The sequence below is a fragment of the Bufo bufo genome, chromosome 4 (genome assembly GCF_905171765.1).
Source record: "Bufo bufo chromosome 4, aBufBuf1.1, whole genome shotgun sequence".
NCBI classification, from domain to species: Eukaryota; Metazoa; Chordata; class Amphibia; order Anura; family Bufonidae; genus Bufo; species Bufo bufo.
The window spans coordinates 252,131,927-252,150,572 of NC_053392.1; the positions used below are offsets into that span (position 1 = coordinate 252,131,927).

Here is an 18,646-nt window from a genome sequence, read left to right on the forward strand (position 1 = left end):
CGAAACAACCCTACGCCAATCTGATCGGCGTAGCGTTGTCACGATAACAAAATTTTGATTCAGTTTTGATTTGGCGACTAAAAATTTAATTTGGCTCCTAAATTTTTCAGTTCAGGAGCCAATGGCTACTAGGTATTTTTTTTAGTCTGGAGCACTGTGCCCAGCACCCCGATTCCGAATGTTATGCTGGCCTGGTAATGGCAGCGAGGCCTGGTGCAGTCACTGTATTCTATTACACCGGGCCCCGCTCACTGTAATACTAATTTTCATATGTGAACAACTTGAAATCCTCTGCGATCCTCTCCCTCTCTGTACTCACAAACTCAGTAGCAGGCCGGGCGGCAGCGCAACTCACTGACGTCACGCGCCTGCTCCTCCCACTTTATGAATGAAGCAGGCGGAGCAGGCGCGTGACGTCAGTGAGTTGCGCTGCCGCCCGGCCTGCTACTGAGTTTGTGAGTACAGAGAGCTCAGAGGGAGAGGATCGCAGAGGATTTCAAGTTGTTCACATATGAATATTAGTATTACAGTGAGCGGGGCCCGGTGTAATAGAATACAGTGACTGCACCGGGCCCCGCTGCCATTACAGCACCAGACGCCGGCCCCCAGACCCTGTATTGGGGATCATTCACTCACAGGGACACTGTTATGGGGGGATCTGTGGATGACACATATATAGCATAAGGTGCTATATATGTGTCACCCACAGCGCCCCCACAACAGTGCCATCCACAGCGCCCCCACAACAGTGCCATCCACAGCGCCCCCATAACAGTGCCATCCACAGAGCCCCCATAACAGTGCCATCCACAGAGCCCCCATAACAGTGCCATCCACAGAGCCCCCATAACAGTGCCATCCACAGAGCCCCCATAACAGTGCCATCCACAGAGCCCCCATAACAGTGCCATCCACAGCGCCCCCATAACAGTGCCATCCACAGCGCCCCCACAACAGTGCCATCCACAGAGCCCCCACAACAGTGCCATCCACAGAGCCCCCACAACAGTGCCATCCACAGAGCCCCCACAACAGTGCCATCCACAGAGCCCCCACAACAGTGCCATCCACAGAGCCCCCACAACAGTGCCATCCACAGAGCCCCCACAACAGTGCCATCCACAGAGCCCCCATAACAGTGCCATCCACAGAGCCCCCATAACAGTGCCATCCACAGAGCCCCCATAACACCTTTTGGTTCAAAATATTTTTTAATTTGGCTATTCCCCACCCCTCTTATAATTGTTCCGCTACTTGTGGGCTGCGCGGGCATGAGTTCAGTCACTTCGGTGCAGAATCCCGTCCTGCAGCGCGTGATCCCGCAAGACCCGCCGCTGTAGGTCATGGGTCTCGTGGGATCACGCGCCGCAGGATGGGATTGCGCACCGAAGTGACTAAACTCATGCCCATGTAGCCCGCAAGTAGCGGATCAGTGGAACAAGTACAAGGTGGGTGGGGGGATGATCTGTGGGGTTGCTCAGACGGCTAGGCCCTTCACAGTAGTTATTAACCCCTTTCAGCAGTCCCCCATTCACTGAAGGAGGGACTGCTGAAAGGGGTTAATAACTACTGTGAAGGGCCTTCCCCCCTTTCACAGTAGTTATACCCAGATATGTGCCCCCTTCACAGTAGTTATGCCCAGATATGTGCCCCCTTCACAGTAGTTATGCCCACACTGCTTCTAACAGAGGCTCACTAATGGACGCTGAGATTAGATCACCCCATATGAGAGCATTGAATCAATGCTTTCCTATGGGGAAAAATCTGACCCTGGAGGTCATCATGCAGGATGTGAGGACGTCCAGCGTCAGATACCGGACCAAAGGTCTGTTTTACTCCAGGATGCCCTCAGGTGGCTGCCAGCGACTAGAGGCGGACTTATTGCTGGAACGTAAACAATGCAGTTTCTCTAGAACATTGCAGCTCGATTTGCAAAAGGGACACTGTACCCAGACCACATCAATGAGCTGAAGTGGTCTGGGTGCCTTTTGTGTCGCTTTAACTTTGAAATCTTATTAAAGATTGTGTAGGGTGTGGCTGGAGGCGGGGCATGGAGGCGGGACAAGGGTGGGGCTTGCAGCAGAACATGGGTGGGGCCTGTAAGGGGGCCCTTGATTTATTTTGCCCGGGGGCCCTGAGGGTTCTCAGTCCGCCCCTGACTGTGCCTGTTGTGCTCTTCAATGTCCCAGGTACTATACTGCTGGAAAAAAAATAGTGACCCCAGTAGGCATAATTGAGGTTATTTATCAAACCTGGTGTAAAGTAGAACTGGATTTCCAAAGGATCTGTAAAAAATGAAAGGTGGAATCTGATTGGTTGATATGGGCAACTAAGCCAGTTCTACTTTATACCAGTTTGATAAATTACCCCAAATGTCCCTATAGTGTCCACAGCAGTTATAATGTCCCCTAGAGTGGCTCCAGTAATAATAACACCCTATATTGTGCTCCAGGTAATAATCCCTGTATAGTGTCCCAAAAAATAATATCCCCTAATATGTCCCTGTAATAGAAATGCCCGTATAGTGCCTCCCCAATAGCAACGCCCCCCCACACTGCCCCCATATAGTAATTTGCCTCCACACAGTAATTTCTTCCACATAGTAATTTCCCCCACACTGCCCCACATAGTAATTTCCACCACACTGACCCCACATAGTAATCCCTACCATAATAATTTGCCCCCACAGAGTAATCCCCCCCATGATAATTTGCTTCCACATAGTAATTTCCCCTCACACTGCCCTCACATAGTAATTTGCGCCCATGTAGTAGTTTACCCCGATGTAGTAATTTATCCCTACTGTCCCTTCACTAATATGTCCTTCTGTGCCCCCCCCAGTAATGTCCCCCAAAGTTGGCACATAAAAAACAAACAAAAAAAAACCTAAAAGCTAATACTCGCCTATATCCAGGCGCTCACCCCCTGCTGGTACGGGGGCCCGGCAGGAGCGTGATGGCAGGCACGCACACATCACTGTGCTGCATCCTGGCACAGCCGGGATTTTACTACCACATAGGCCTCAGGCCTACTAGGCCTGGAGCCTATGGTGGTGATCGGCGGTGGGGCAGGGAACTATGCGCTCCCGTGTCCCGCCACAGTATGTGGGCGTTTGGGTCGGCGTTGGGCCAACAAACGCCCCTATTATAATCCGCCATATGATATGGCCTAGTTGCAGCTCAGCCTCCTTGAAGTGAGTGGGGCTGAGCTGGAATACCAACGGCAGCTGCTATACTATGTGCTGGTCAGCTGATCGGCAGCAGTGCCAGGTGTCGGACCCCTGCCGATCAGATATTGAAGACCTATCCTGAGGATAGGTAATCATTATTATTTCCTGGATGCCCCCTTTAAACCCCTTCATGCTTTGTCGTGTACGTGATAATGTGTGAGGAAATGTATGGAACGAGCTGCTGCTTTGAGCCAGCTCCATATGCGGTGGGTGCCGGCTGTATCATACAGCAGGCATCTGACCGCAATGAGGGGGAACGCCGATCACATTGAACCCTGTAATTTAACCCCTGTGGGGTTTCGCTCTGGTAGATAAGGTAAGCGGGCGCAGTACAGAGGCAAAATACAAGTTCTTAAAGGGAACCTGTCACCAGGATTTGGTGTATAGAGCTGAGGACATGGGTTGCTAGATGGCCGCTAGCACATCTGCAATACCCAGTCCCCATAGCTCTGTGTGCTTTTATTGTGTAAAAAAACCCGATTTGATCCATATGCAAATTAACCTGAGATGAGTCCTGCACGTGAGATTAGTCCAGCGTGAAGGAGCCCAGCACCGCCCCGCATCCTCAGAATCTCCTCCTTGGTCCCCGACGTCAGAAAGCCAGAGCGCCGTAATCTCGCGATGCGCAGTTCCTTCCCTGAGGCTCATGCCATCACAGGGAAGGAACACTGACGATTACGGCGCTCTGGCCTTCTGACGTCTAGGAGCAGGGAGGAGATTCTGAGGATGTGGGGCGGTGCTGGACTCCTCTCGCGTACAGGACACCTCTCAGGTTAAGGCCTCTTTCACACCAACGTGTGCGCTCCGTGGCTGTATTGCGGACCGCATTTGCGGATCCGGAATAAACTGGCACCATTCCGTGGCATTCCGCATCACGGATGCGGACCCATTCACTTCAATGGGTCCGCAAATCCGGAGATGAGGAATGGTGCGGAACGGAAGCACGGAATGGAACCCTACGGGAGCACTATGGAGTGCTTCCATGGGGTTTCATCCAGTACTTCCGTTCCGCTATACTATGTACTGCTCAGCTGATCGGCAGCAGTGCCAGGTGTCGGACCCCTGCCGATCAGATATTGATGACCTATCCTGAGGATAGGTAATCATTATCATTTCCTGGATGCCCCCTTTAAACCCCTTCATCCTTTGTTGTGTACGAAATAATGTGTGAGGAACGAGCTTGCTGCTTTGAGCCAGCTCCATATGCGGTGGGCGCCGGCTGTATCATACAGCAGGCATCTGACTGCAATGAGGGGGAACGGCGATCACACCGAACCCCGTAATTTAACCCCTGTGGGGTTTCGCTCTGGTAGATAAGGTAAGTGGGCGCAGTACAGAGGCAAAATAAAAGTTCTTAAAGGGAACCTGTCACCGGGATTTTGTGTATAGAGCTGAGGACATGGGTTGCTAGATGGCCGCTAGCACATCCGCAATACCCAGTCCCCATAGCTCTGTGTGCTTTTATTGTGTAAAAAAACCCGATTTGATCCATATGCAAATTAACCTGAGATGTGTCCTGTACGTGAGATTAGTCCAGCGTGAAGGAGCCCAGCACCGCCCCGCATCTCATGTACAGGACACATCTCAGGTTAAGGCCTCTTTCACACGAACGTGTGCGCTCCGTGGTCGTACTGCGGACCTCATTTGCGGATTCGCAATACATGGGCGCCGTTCCGTGGGCATTCCGCATCACGGATGCGGACCCATTCACTTCAATGGGTCCGCAAATCCGGCGATGCGGAACTGAACCCTACGGGAGCACTACGGAGTGCTTCCGTGGGGTTTCGTCCCGTACTTCCGTTCTGTAAAAAGATAGAACATGTCCTATCTTTTTGCTGAACAGCCGGCTCGCAGACCGATTAAACTGAATAGGTCTGCGATCCACTGCGGCTGCCTCACGGACGGCGTTAGTGCATTGCGGCCCGCATTTTGCGGGCCGCAGCACAACCACAGGGGGCACATGTTCGTGTGCAAGAGGCCTAATTTGCATATGGATCAAATCGTTTTTTTTTACACAATAAAAGCACACCGAGCTATGGGGACTGGGTATTGCGGATGTGCTAGCGGCCATCTAGCAACCCATGTCCTCAGCTCTATACATCAAATCCCGGTGACAGGTTCCCTTTAACTCAAAACGTCAGGGTTTATTTACACTTGAGGCAATTGCACAAAACAGCACGTAACATTGCAGTCTTGGTGTTAATTCACACACAATGGAAAGTTCATATAACACAAGTCACCTTGCTGGAAGTTCTGCCTCCAGTAGTCCACAGCAGGCTTTAGGGGGCCTGTTTCCCCAGTGTGCGGCTCTCAACCCTCCAGCATGGCACAAAGCCTCAAATCCCAAAAACAGACACATCTTTGCTGAGCCCAGCTGCCTATTTAAAGGGCTTCTGTCAGCCCACTAAACCGTTTTTTTTTTTTTTTTACTAATAATCCCTATACTGCGAGCTCTGCATACATAAGTTAAATAATCATTTTGGTTCAGTAGAATTTGATAAAAAGCTATTTTTAAAATATGCAAATTACCTTGCTACCAGCAAGTAGGGCGGCTACTTGCTGGTAGCAGCCGCATTCTCCGATCCTAATGACGCCCCCTCCGCATTGTGATTGACAGGGCCAGTGAACGGAATCGTTCTCTGCTGGCCCTGCCTGTTAGCATTTAAAATCTGGCGCCTGCGCCGCGGCCATACCTATCTTCAATCTGCGCAGGCGCACAGAGAGGCGGCCGCTCGTCACATCTACACCTGGCGCAGGCGCATTGAGGAGCGAGCGGCTGCCTCTCAGTGCGCCTGCGCAGATTGAAGATAGGTACGGCCGCGGCGCAGGCGCCAGATTTTAAATGCTAACAGGCAGGGCCAGCAGAGAACGATTCCGTTCCCTGGCCCTGTCAATCACAATGCGGAGGGGGCGTCATTAGGATCGGAGGATGCGGCTGCTACCAGCAAGTAGCTGCCCTACTTGCTGGTAGCAAGGTTATTTGCATATTTTAAAAATAGCTTTTTATCAAATTCTACTGAACCAAAATGATTATTTAACTTATGTATGCAGAGCTCGCAGTATAGGGATTATTAGTAAACAAAAAAAAACAAAAAACGGTTTAGTGGGCTGACAGAAGCCCTTTAAGGACAGCCAGGTGCTGCCAAAACCCGAACCGGCACTTAAACTTCTGTCCGGTATTTGACCTTACCTGGCTGGAATTCAGCCCAGCCGCATATGCTGGAAGGAAAATACCTGCCTTGCCAGAAACAACCCCTCACTGTGTCACACCCCTCAGATGCAGGTGAGGTAAGACAGAGGATGTGGCTCCCTCTGCCTTTTAATCAGAGCCCCTGCAGTAAAATCGCAGGGCTCCGTTTGGTTACTATGACAGCCTGGGGCCTGCTGAGGCTTCCCAGGGCTGTCATAGTAATCTGCCTGCTGAGCTATGGACAAGGCATAGCTCAGCAGATAGGGCGGCAGAATGCCATACAACCTAATACAGGCATGGTCAATCTGAGGCTCTCTAGCCGTTGAAAAACTTCAACTCCCAGCATGCCCAGACTGCCTACAGCTATCAGCCTACAGCCGAGCATGGTGGGAGTTGTAGTTTTACAACACCTGGAGAGCCGCAGGTTGGCCATCCCTGCCCTAATAGATCTCTATTAGGGTGAATGGGATAAGGGATCAAAAGACCCCAGGTTCTAGTGTTTTTATGTAAAAAGTAAAAAAATTTAAAAAATACAACCATAAAAATAGTCAAACTTTACATCACCCCTATTCCCAATAAATACAACCCTACATAAACAAACAAAAAATAAACATTTTAGGTATCGTCACGTCCGAAAATATCTGAACTATAAAAATATTTTTTGTGTGTTGTACGCCGTAACAGGAAAAAAAAATGAAAAGCACACGATTCGCCATTTTTTTTATCACCTTGTCCCCCCCAAAAAATGTAATAACAATAATAAAAACTACAGTTCATTCTGCAAAAAACAAGCCCTCATACAGCTCCATGAATGGAAATTTAAAAAGTTTTAGCTGTCGGAAAATAGTGGTTCAAAGAAATTTTAGATTTTTTTTATACCGTTTTTATTTTTTTTAAAGTAGTAAAACAAAATAAAAACTATTCAAGTTTGGTATCACCATAATCATACTGAGACACAGAATAAGGACGTCTTGTAATTTTTAGCACACAGTGAACACTGTAATGTCAAAAATGCAACAACAAAAAAATCCCACAAAAAGTAGTAGTCATATAGCTATGTGAACTGAAAATTAAAAAAGTTATGGCTCTTGAAATGTGGGGAGTTAAAAACTAAAATGCAAAGAGTAAAATGGTCTTGGTCTTAAAGGGGTTAAAGAGGTTGTGCAGCGGGTGCCTATTGATGACCTATACTCAGGATAGATCATCAGTATCTGATTGGCAGGGGTCCGACACCTGGCACCGCTGGCGATCAGTTGTTTGAAGAGAAGATGGCGCTTCCTTTTCAAGATTACACTACATGTCGTCTTGCTTCTAGTGAATGGGACGAATAGTTGTAATTACACTGCACCGCCTCTGCAAGTGAGATAACACGCAGTGTAATCTTGAACAGGAAGCAGCTCTCGTATGCGTGTCACCACCTTTTCAAACAGCTGATCCGCAAGGGTGCTGGGAGTCAGAACCCCGCCAGTCAGATTTTGATGACCTATCTTGAGGATAGGTGATCAATAGGTACCTGTTTAACATCCCCTTTAACCCCTTCCTGACAACTTTGCATGAATTAATGGGCTGATGGTCCCTGTGCCTACAGCCTGTTAAATGGGTTGTCCCACAAAAAATATTCTCAATTTTTTTAAACCAGCACCTGGATTTGAATACCTGCTTTTAGTTTAGTTTTTTGTTTTTTCTAATTTTCCTGTCCTCTTTACTGTGGTGGTTGCTTATGCTCAGTTCCATCCTTCATCTGCAACCAGCTGCCGCAGACAGGACATGTTCCCTGAGAAAGCTCAGTGGGCATGTCCTGACAGCTTGGAATAAATCTAGCAGAGCAATTGGAGCAAATGCATGAGAGGATCACTGGACCCATGTGAGGTACAGGGCTGGTTCTAGCATTGTTAGAAAGAGATTTGTCATGTACTACATGATGTCTGATATACTACTAAACATGGTACTGTATTGGGAACACAATGCTCAATATAAGAAGTGCTGATTCCACATTCAGGCAGTTGCTGGGAACCTCTTGACATCAGTGATGACGTCACAAGGATTCCCTATGCAGTGGGGGCATTGAGGCATGCAGAGCAGGTGTGATCTATGTCTATACAGATGACTGGTTACAGTGATCTATAGGCTGTTGTCATTAGATCATCGTTATCCGTGTTCTGTATATGGGGACAGTAGGAAACCCATAGGTAATGTATTTCTGTACTTGAAGAATTATCATCCATATACAGGGGCTTTGCCTAAAGTGGTCAGCTTCAGAAATGGCTCCATTCAGGGCCGGCACTACAATAAGGCAGACCAAGCGGCTGCCTTAGGGCGCGCCCTGCACAGGGCGGAAGAATGAATGAATGCTTTTTTTTTTTTTTTTTTACTTGAACCCGCCCTGCGTGTGCCGGTCGTAGTCAGGGCAACAGATATACCACCCGCCCGCCCCCAGCCTGCGTGTGCGGCTGTGCCGGCCGTCGTAGTCAGGGCAACACCAAAGTTTCAAAGATGAGATAGGCAGATTCATTAGGCTCAGCGCGCCGCTCAGGCTGCCTCAAGCAAGTCACCTGCACAGGGGGCGTGACTGGACTGGTGTGTGAGAGCGGCGGCGGGCAGCGCCGCCGCAGGTACCATAGGCGAGGCTCGAGCTGACTGTGTCTGAGTCAGACAGACACAGGCAGCCGCGCCCGCCAAGATTAGATCAGATGATTCAGTCATATTCAGATCAGAGTCAGACGCACATTGGCACTCTGGCAGCCAGCAGCAGGAGACGGCAGACGACAGGTCAGGACTTGTTAGGGTAGGTCCCAATTGAATTTTGAATGTTATTTTATAATAATTAATAATATAATCATTTGATTTAAAATTAATTCAAAATGATGAGATGAGCGCCCATGAGCGCAAAGCGCTAGGCTAGCTAGCGCACACACTGACTAGCGCCAGAGCAGAGGCGCTCAGGATTAGCACGGCATCAATGACGTGTTTAAATTTTTTTATTACAAAACAAATCTTTTGATGCCGTGCTAATCCTGAGCGCCTCTGCTCTGGCGCTAGTTTGCGTGACCGTGACATGATGGAGCCTGGAGGGAGGGCCGGGTGGACAATGTAAATGTCTGTACTCGGAGTATGTCACTGTATGTGACATGGGAATGGGGCCAGGCCGCCAGGAAGGGTCGGCCGGGGGGGGAATGATATGCCATGGGGGGGGGGTAAAATGTGACACAATAGGGGGTAATGATGGGGCCAGAGCCATCGGGAAGGGGGGGGGGGGGAAATGTGACACAATAGCCTATTGTGTGTCACATTTCTCCCCCCCCCCCCCCCTTCCATGGCACATCATTCCCACCCCGCCCGGATGGCCCTGGCTCCATCCATGATCATTACCCCCTATTGTCAATAAGAAAATTTTGTCAAGAAAAATAAGGTAAAGAAACATCTGCCGTATGCACAGGAGGTGGGTGCGGTAGGTGCACTGCAGGGTTTTGCGAGGCAGGCATTCAGGCGAGTGGAGTGGAGTCCGGGTGGGATGCTGGTGTTAGGGGGAGTTCTGGAAGGGGGGGGGGGGCGCCAAAATGTAGCTTCTCTTGTATTGGCAAAAATCCTTGCACCTGCCCTGGCTCCATTCACTTTGTAGTTTCCCTGCTGAGTTGCTGCTGCTTGGCTTCTTAGTTGAGAAGCTGATCAGGGGGTGTGCCAGGTGTCGACCCCCACCATTCTGATATTGATGACCTATTCTAGGGATACATCAGCCTGGACAACTCCTTTAAAATATAACATAATGTAAACTGCATTTTTTTCCCATTTTTCCAAGAATAAAGTGTACAAACTGTAATGTTATCTAAAGATATCAATAAGAAACAAAAAAAATAATCATCTTTAGAATAAAGCATTTCAACTGGTGAGATTTTGCTCTGGTCATGAAGACCCAAAACTCTCCTGGTCATGAAGAGGTTAATGTATTCTTGCTGACTGACTCATAAAATGTTCTGTTGCTGAGCAATTTGATTATATAAAGAGCCACAGTTCTGGGATAAAGGTATACAATGAAAAACACAAAGGCTGAAGAAGGCTGTATCAACGTCTTCACAACTCACTTGTGATGGGAACCACATAAGTATGATTGGAGAATGATGGCAAGCCGGTAGAAAACAAGTATGTAAGGCTCTGTTCTCACTGGCATCTATGATTCCATTAAGTCCATTAAGATCTGTTTATCTTTTTAATTAAAATGGACTCCAGGAGATCACACTGATTTAGGCTGGGTTCACATCACGTTTTCCCATCTGTTTAATGTATACGTTAAACGGATGCCTCAGACGGATGCCATACAGTGTCATCCGTTCACCATAGAGTTCCATTATTATTTTTAAAAAATGTTTTTTTACCATTGTAAACAAAAAAAAGTATGTTTTTTATTACCAGATACAAGAGCAGGATACAAGAGCGTGGTGTGCTGTGTTTTTGTATAATTTTTTTCTAAAGCATACGTCAAACAGAATCATAAAATGTGATGTGGAACCCACCCTTAATGACAGAGAGCGGAAATACCATAGGTGCAACTTTTGCAGCTAGTCCACTCACAAGCACCCAGTAGGTAAACTGCCTCCTTAAAAACCATCTAGCCACTCCCTACAGTCTGTTAGATTGCGAGTAATAGCCTGGGATTAGAATTACCGCAATTACTGATGATGTAGATGTTCTCTTTCCTTACCTTCTCCATTCAGACCAGACCGCCATTATAATTTATTTCAGCCATCTCTTGTCTCTGCAGAGTTTGGCAAACAGACATCTTAGTTTCCTACTTTTCTGTCACCCTCCTACCTTTTGAACACCACATCCTGGTTAGACCCCCGTATCAGATCTCAGATCAGACCCCCATATCAAACCTCAGATTAGACTCCAGATTAGACACTGGCAACCTCCATGTTAGAACACCATATTAGACCTCATATCAGATCCCCTTTAGACCTCCATGTTAGATCCCCCATATTAGACCTCAGATCAGACCCCCCTTTAGACCTCCATGTCAGACTTCTGTGTCAGACCTCAGATCAGACCCAAAATAAATAAATTAACTTACCTCTCCTGCTCCACTGCTACTCTGCAGGTCCAGTGGTTCTCTCCTACAGTCACGCTCCCTGGTCTTCTCCAGGCCCAAGCTGCACTGTGAACTGACTGGGTACAACGTCAGGTCATAGTGCGCGCACTAATGTATGCATTCAGTACAGTACAGTGCAGCGCGGGCCTGGAAAAGACCAGGGAGGGGTGAGTACAACAAGCACTAGCAGAGCTTCACTTACTGCCTCCTTTGCTTTATAAGTTGCACTGACGTTTTCCCGTCACTTGTGGGGGAAAAGAAATGCATCTTATAAAGGGAACAATATAGTAATTGGCAGTGCACCACTGGCAATACTGCTGCCAGGTGATCTAGCAGATTGGGTCTCTGGCTGTCAGGGACCCTGAGGAGAAGACATCAATGGTTTATTACCGTTTCTGCATTCTCTTTTCTAAGTGCATAGAGCTTAATGAGCGTTCTGCGGTGAATTCCTCCAGTTGACCTGAAGATCATGCGTCACAGGTTACAGGGGCGCAATACTTGGCTTGTGCGGCCACTGGCAACCCACGCTACGCCACTACGGCTGCTTGTGATTAGCCCCACACCATCCACTCCTCTTCTCGCTCTGCTCCAATCACTTTTGTAACTTGAGGGACTAGTGTTTGTGTGTGAGAGAGTGTATACATGTATTATATGTCTTTATTTTACACTATTTTAAGGTAAAAGCTTACAGAACAACAGAACATAAGGGAAGACAGATCCTGGACATCAAGTCACAAAACGCTGCAGATCAATTTCTTTTATTATGTTTTGTCTTTTCATCCTCCTTTCTTTCTAATTTCTTACTTTGAGTAGTCATTTCCTTCTGTTCTTTATATAGGTAATATTAAGTTTTTCTAGCTATGTGTTAAAGCAGTAAGTACTTGTCTTCAACTTGCCTGTATTTAACCATGATTGGATTCATCTATGAGTCACATTTATCTGCCGCTCCTTCTGATGTCAGCATGATCCACTAAGCTAGGCACATTACCTTTACCTTTATAAACGTGCATAAATGTAAAAATACCTTGCTGGGTGACTTTTATGGAGTGACTATCAAGTTTCATGTTGTGTTAGCATTGGGCTGATCCACTTTGTATGCATGTACTTCTCAGTTCACTGATGCGTGTGGTTGACGATTAAGGAGATTTTCCTTTTTAGCAAAAATCGCTTTACATCAGTTGGTGACTTTTAACAGAAGGTGGAGTTTTAGAGGAAAATATAGAGGTCAAATTAACAAACCAGCAGAAAAAGAAAAAAAAAGATCTGTTATATTTCTTTAAGGGAGTAAAAACTGTCTCTGAATTTTAGAACCACATCTGCCTCATCTGTGTCTTGAGAAGGGAAACAAGACTTTCCAACAGTATGAGACGCATATAAAAGAAAGGAAAGATTTTATTAAGGGGATGAAGAAATCTAGTGATCCCGAAAGACAGGTAAGTGTAGAGAACTAATAATACTAAAAGAACAGATTGGTGAAAAGCAGCTTTCATGCAGTGTTAGGTTACTTTCACACTCTCGTTTTGTGCGGATCCGTCATGGACGGATCCGTTCAGATAATACAGCCGTCTGCATCCGTTCAGAACGGATCCATTTGTATTATCTTTAACATAGCCAAGACGTCTTGAAAACCATTGAAAGTCAATGGAGGACGGATCCGTTTTCTATTGTGCTATATTGTTTCAGTGAAAACGGATCCGTCCCCATTGACTCAGTTTGCAAGCAGCGTTTTGGTGTCCGTCTCCAAAGCGGGATGGAGACGGAACTGATGCAAACTGATGCATTCTGAGCGGATCCTTTTCCATTCAGAATGCATTAGAATGCAAAACTGATCCGTTTTGGACCGCTTGTGAGAGCCCTGAACGGATCTCACAAACGGAAAGCCAAAGCGCGAGTGGGAAATTAGCCTTAGACTGGAACGCCTAAGGCCCCCAGTAAAATTAATTCTAAGGGCCCACTGTATAACTACATGCAAATGCTACCTACTCGCCCAGCGGCAGACAGAAGCAAGACACTCATAATGACTGATTATAGGGGTCCCTGGAGTATTTTAAGAAGGCTCTAGGGAAAGAGGGTGCTTTGTGACCTACCTCTGTACCTACAAGTCATCTCAGCCACCTGATGTGTCTATAATAATAAATTGGTTAGTTTCTCAAATAATCTTCCCAGGTTTTTTATATGGATGCCTAGGCTGACTGAGATGTTGTAGGCTGCCTCTCTGTATGTAGTGCAGTCAGTCTGTTGTGCCATGTGACACTTATGCAAGGGGTGGAGGACTGGGCGCCTACTATGCTCAGAGGCCCACTTCTGCTTCCATATACATTCCATTTTGGCAATTCTGATCTGCAAAAATGGACCAGAAAAGGACATGCAGTGGAGCAGATATTCTAAGACTGTAGTTAAATACATCATCTAAAGTCCGTCAGTGCAAAATGTACCAAATTTATTAAGAGGTACAGTACTCTTAATATGTGTGGCACATCTGATAGCATTTCAAACCTATAGCAGCTGGTGTAGCGTTTAACTGTAATGTCATCCAATTTCTGGAGTAAATTATAGAAAATGTAACAGGCCATGCCTCTCTCATTAGGCCCCAGTACATTTTCTTGATGCTTTTAAAAAGTGGTGAGAGAAGTGAAAAGTTTTTACTCCACTATTTTGTCACAAAATCATTAAATGTGCCCCAGTGTGTTTTTCAGATTGGACAAATGGATACATTAAATAAGCGGATGTGTCAATTGCCCTATTGACTTGAATAGGTCCATGTACAGTCCTTTTTTATTTTATTTTATTTTTTGTAAAGAAAAAATGGATAGCACATAGAACAAAAATACGGTCATATGAATACGTTCTGAAAAATAAGACAGTCAGTTAGATATCACATATTATGAGACCTGACAGGACTATAAGAAGTGTATTGTTTGTGTGGCTGGATATGGCACTCTGTATGTGAATACCTGACCTAAATGAAAGAAACAGAAACTGACTTTCTGACACTAGGTCAACTTTGTACGGAGGAGGTTTCACAAAGATCTTCATCTGAATCCAGTCCTGATGTTGAACTTTTGTCCGGACATTACTGCTCTCAGTTCTCTCAGCTCCAATCTTCCAACGGTTACCCGTGAAGTTATTTTCCTAGTCCATCTGATGGAAGAACCATGCCATAATATACGGGTAAGAGCAGACACTCCGTACCCCACATGCACCCTGAAACAGTTATACCACATACCTAACATAACCTAAGCAATGTCACTGTCATTGTTTGTGGTGAAAAATATCAGCTTTTTGGAAATTAGTGAATTGTTAATGCGATTGCATGTTATGGTGTGATTTTTAGATTGAATTATTTAGTGCATTTAGTACCCTTAAATGAATCCTAAAAATGACAACATTAGCATTTATTATTGTAAATGGAAGAGACTATCACAGGCCATGATGATAAGTGATCACTTTAATCACTTTGGATAGACGCTAATGTAGTTTTCCTGCATATATTATATGTAACGTACACAATGCTAGAAATACATGTATCCTGTACCACTTATTATTGCTCCTTTCCTGATACTGATCTCCTACACACGTGTGTCTTCAATCATATTTCTACCCAATCCTTGTTTTTTTTGTAGGATGCCCTTCTACTGGCCGTGAGAAGTTTACCTGCACGCACACTGCTGAATGTGGCTGGTGGCACGTGTGACAGCAGGGCCCTGTTTCCAACCAGCAGGCAGTGCAGTAACGTGAGTGAGGGGGGCTGCAAGGGAATCTGTGTACTCAGTACTGCTGACTGCAAAGGATGCTGAGAGTTTGGTGAGAATTTGCAGTGTCAATCACACTCTGCTACTTTTCTGCTTTGCCTTTCCTTATTTTGCGTTTATGCTCTGCTTTACTTTTTATGTTTCATTTTCTTAAAACCAGTTAATGCAGTCATTTTAATTTTGTTCTATCATAAATCACGTGTGCTATTAGTCATGTATGGTTCTATAGCGGAGAAGACTGGGGAAGAAAGTTTGCAGGGGTCACCATCTGTATTAAATTCACAAAAACGTGCTCGGCTCGTTACCGTAATCACAATAGTTATTATGCATATTGTAAGTTGACTTATGAGAATTAATATATACAGGTGTATAAAAAAACTAGTGGTTATTTCAGTTGTTGGCTCACTTACTGTCTGAATCCTATTAGTTAGACCCCACTCCCTTATGTTCCTTAAAAAATAAATATAGTTTAGGCATTTAGGGGTGTCTGGTTGTATCTTGCTTGACAGGATTCGTTGGAGATGGCATGTGAATTTTTCCAAAGCAACAAGATGTGTGGGATGTCCAGCAATTTTCCCTCTGTGTTGGGTCGAATATTAGCACATCCAGTGCATCGTGGGTACCCACGGCAAGTGTTCATCATAACAGACACCGGATTTACTCATTCCAGCAGAATTCTCGAGCTTTTAAGACGTCATGCAAGAACTACGCGGTGAGAACAAAAACCAATAGCTAACTAAGGAGAATGACGAAACTGTAAAGTGTATATACTGGAATGTATCAGCAAGTTTTCTGCATCACTTGAATTCCATTTACAGTACATCCCATATTGTACTACTGTAAAACATTCAGTAATTTATATTTCCTTGCAGGGTGTTCGGTTTTGGTCTTGGTTCAAATGTGAATCCCAATATACTTGAGAAAGCAGCCAAGTTAACCAGGGGAACTGTAGAGCTGCTTTCTGAGGGACAAAGGTTGCAGCCCAAGGTGAGCGCCTAGTGCAGTTTCCTTTAAAAATCTAATGTAAAAGAACATTCCGTGTATTTTGTCATTGACTACAGTCTTCATTGCTACAAACAGCTGGTTAAATCCTTAAAGAAGGCTCTGGAGCCAGCTTTGAGTGACATCACTATTGACTGGTACATGCCAGAAACCATGGAGGCTCTGCTCACCCCCAATGACATTGCTCCACTCTATCCTGGTGACTCACTTATTAGCTACTGCACATTATATAACACTGCCAGCTTCAGAAGCAAGAAGGGACCAGTGAGTATAAGAGTAGACGAAATGTGTGTTCTGGTCTCAAATAGCTATGGTTTTACTTTCTTGGGTCTCTACTGTGTTTCAGACACGCGTGGCCAGAGGAGGGTCCCTTAGTTCTGTTTTTCAGTCTCAGGAAGAATCTCAAACTACAGGTACTACAGACACAAGTTACCTGAATCCATCTGGCATGGAAGAAGTGGAACGTGCTTTACAGGAAATTTCACATGAAATCTCGATGGAGTTCTCTGCATGGAGTGAAGATCCAGAAAGAACAGAAAGCATTGGTATGAAGTCACCTTACCCTCGTAGGGTGGACCTTTAGGTTTTTAGTGATAATGTGCATATTACATTCTGTATTTTGTTTTTGTTTAATAGTAACCCTCCCAGTTGTGTTGGATTCCTTCTCCTTTAAGCAACCCTCCAGTTCAAGAAAAAAATTCACATTAAAGAGGACCTTTCACCGATTCTTACCCTATGAACTAAGTATACATACATGTGGAGCGGCGCCCGGGGATCTCTCTGCACTTACTATTATCCCCGGGCGCCGCTCCGTTCTCCTGCTATGTCCTCCGGTATCTCCGTTCCCAAGTTATGGTAGGCGGAGTCTGCCCTAGCGCTGGCCAATCGCATTGCAGAGCTCACAGCCTGGGAGAAAATAACCTCCCAGGCTGTGAGCTCTGCGCTGCGATTGGCCAGCGCTAGGGCAGACTCCGCCTACCATAACTTAGGGACTGGTATCTCCGCCTACTATAACTTAGTGAGCGGAGATACCGGAGGGCATAGCAGGAGAACAGAGCGGCGCCCGGGGATAATAGTAAGTGCAGTGAGATCCCCGGGCGCCGCTCTCCATGTCTGTATAGTTAGTTCATAGGGTAAGAATCGGTGAAAGATCTTCTTTAACTGAGGAACAAACAGAACACTTTTAATTTTTTCAGTTGCAGATCCACTACTTCCAAGGCTCCTCTTCTGCCATCCAAAATGGTTGGACACTGAGCATTTTGTTATCCACGACATTTTCTGTTGGCTTCGGATTAGCTTGGGAAGTGTCTTGGACTACCAAATGCACAGCGTGCATCAGATAGTTTGGGAAGAGGTGCAGCCATCTTGGATGACAGAAGAAGAACTCAGGAATCGGCATATATGCAGCTGAAAATATGAAAAAGGAGGTCACCAGGTAGCTAATATGAATTTATTTTCTTCAATCAGAGGGTTGCTTTAAGTGAAAATTTATATACTATATACGGTACATTTTTTTTTTCTTGTGGTGTGATTTATATAAATTAGTTTAGGCAGACAAGCACTTTTACTTGCCATTGTTAATTGACAAACATTCTGCCGATTCTGGGGTCAAAATGTTTCTCCATATGACAGGGGGAGTCATATTATACACTAAGATGTACTCCATAGTGAACATATTTAATCCAATAGACATAGGTGGGACCCTTTCAAGCAGTGTAACATAAATATAAATTTAAAGATAAAAGAAAAAATTTTACAAAACTAGCTAACAGTAGATAAATAGTTGTTCATATTAATCAATCGAGTTCTGGCACTTATTTGTTTATTTTTGTGATCTGGTGGACTCAGCACGGCCATGTTTTGTTTAACTTTCTCATTAATTTTGATGTCACGTAAAATGAGTGGTTGCTGCAAAAAGCATACTGTAAAAACATAGGTTCAGCTTTTCTAAGAGGCGGAGAACTGAAGAAAATATGTTTTGTCAAACAAAGTCTTATTATTTCGTGCTGATATAGGCTACTTTCACGCTAGCGTTTTTACTGGATCCCGCAGGGTTCAGCAAAAACGCTTCAATACTGATAATCTGCATCCGTTATGAATGGATCTGGTTGTATTATCTGTAACATTGTCAAGACGGATCAGTCATGAACTCCATTGAAAGTCAATGGAGGATGGATCCATTTTCTATTGTGGCAGATTGTGTCATAGAAAACGGATCCGTCCCCATTGACTTGCATTGGGGGTCATGCCGGATCTTGCTCCGCATCCCGGAACGGAAAGCAGACTGCAACTAAATGGAACGGAATGCATTTTAGAGCATTCTGTTCAGTTCAGTTTTGCCCCCATTGACAATGAATTGGGACAAAACTGAAGCGTTTTTTCCCGGTATT

At 45.5% G+C, this 18,646-nt stretch overlaps 1 protein-coding gene across 1 annotated transcript in view; it reads left to right on the forward strand.

The window, feature by feature from the left end:
* The window catches only part of VWA5B2 (von Willebrand factor A domain containing 5B2), a 103,987-nt gene that overhangs the window by 24,255 nt on the left and 61,086 nt on the right, over window positions 1-18,646 (forward strand). The window contains 7 exon segments of the mRNA XM_040430024.1: window positions 12,811-12,935; window positions 14,500-14,673; window positions 15,126-15,236; window positions 15,764-15,966; window positions 16,127-16,241; window positions 16,335-16,520; window positions 16,603-16,801. Of these exon segments, the coding sequence (XP_040285958.1) occupies window positions 12,811-12,935; window positions 14,500-14,673; window positions 15,126-15,236; window positions 15,764-15,966; window positions 16,127-16,241; window positions 16,335-16,520; window positions 16,603-16,801 (1,113 nt within the window).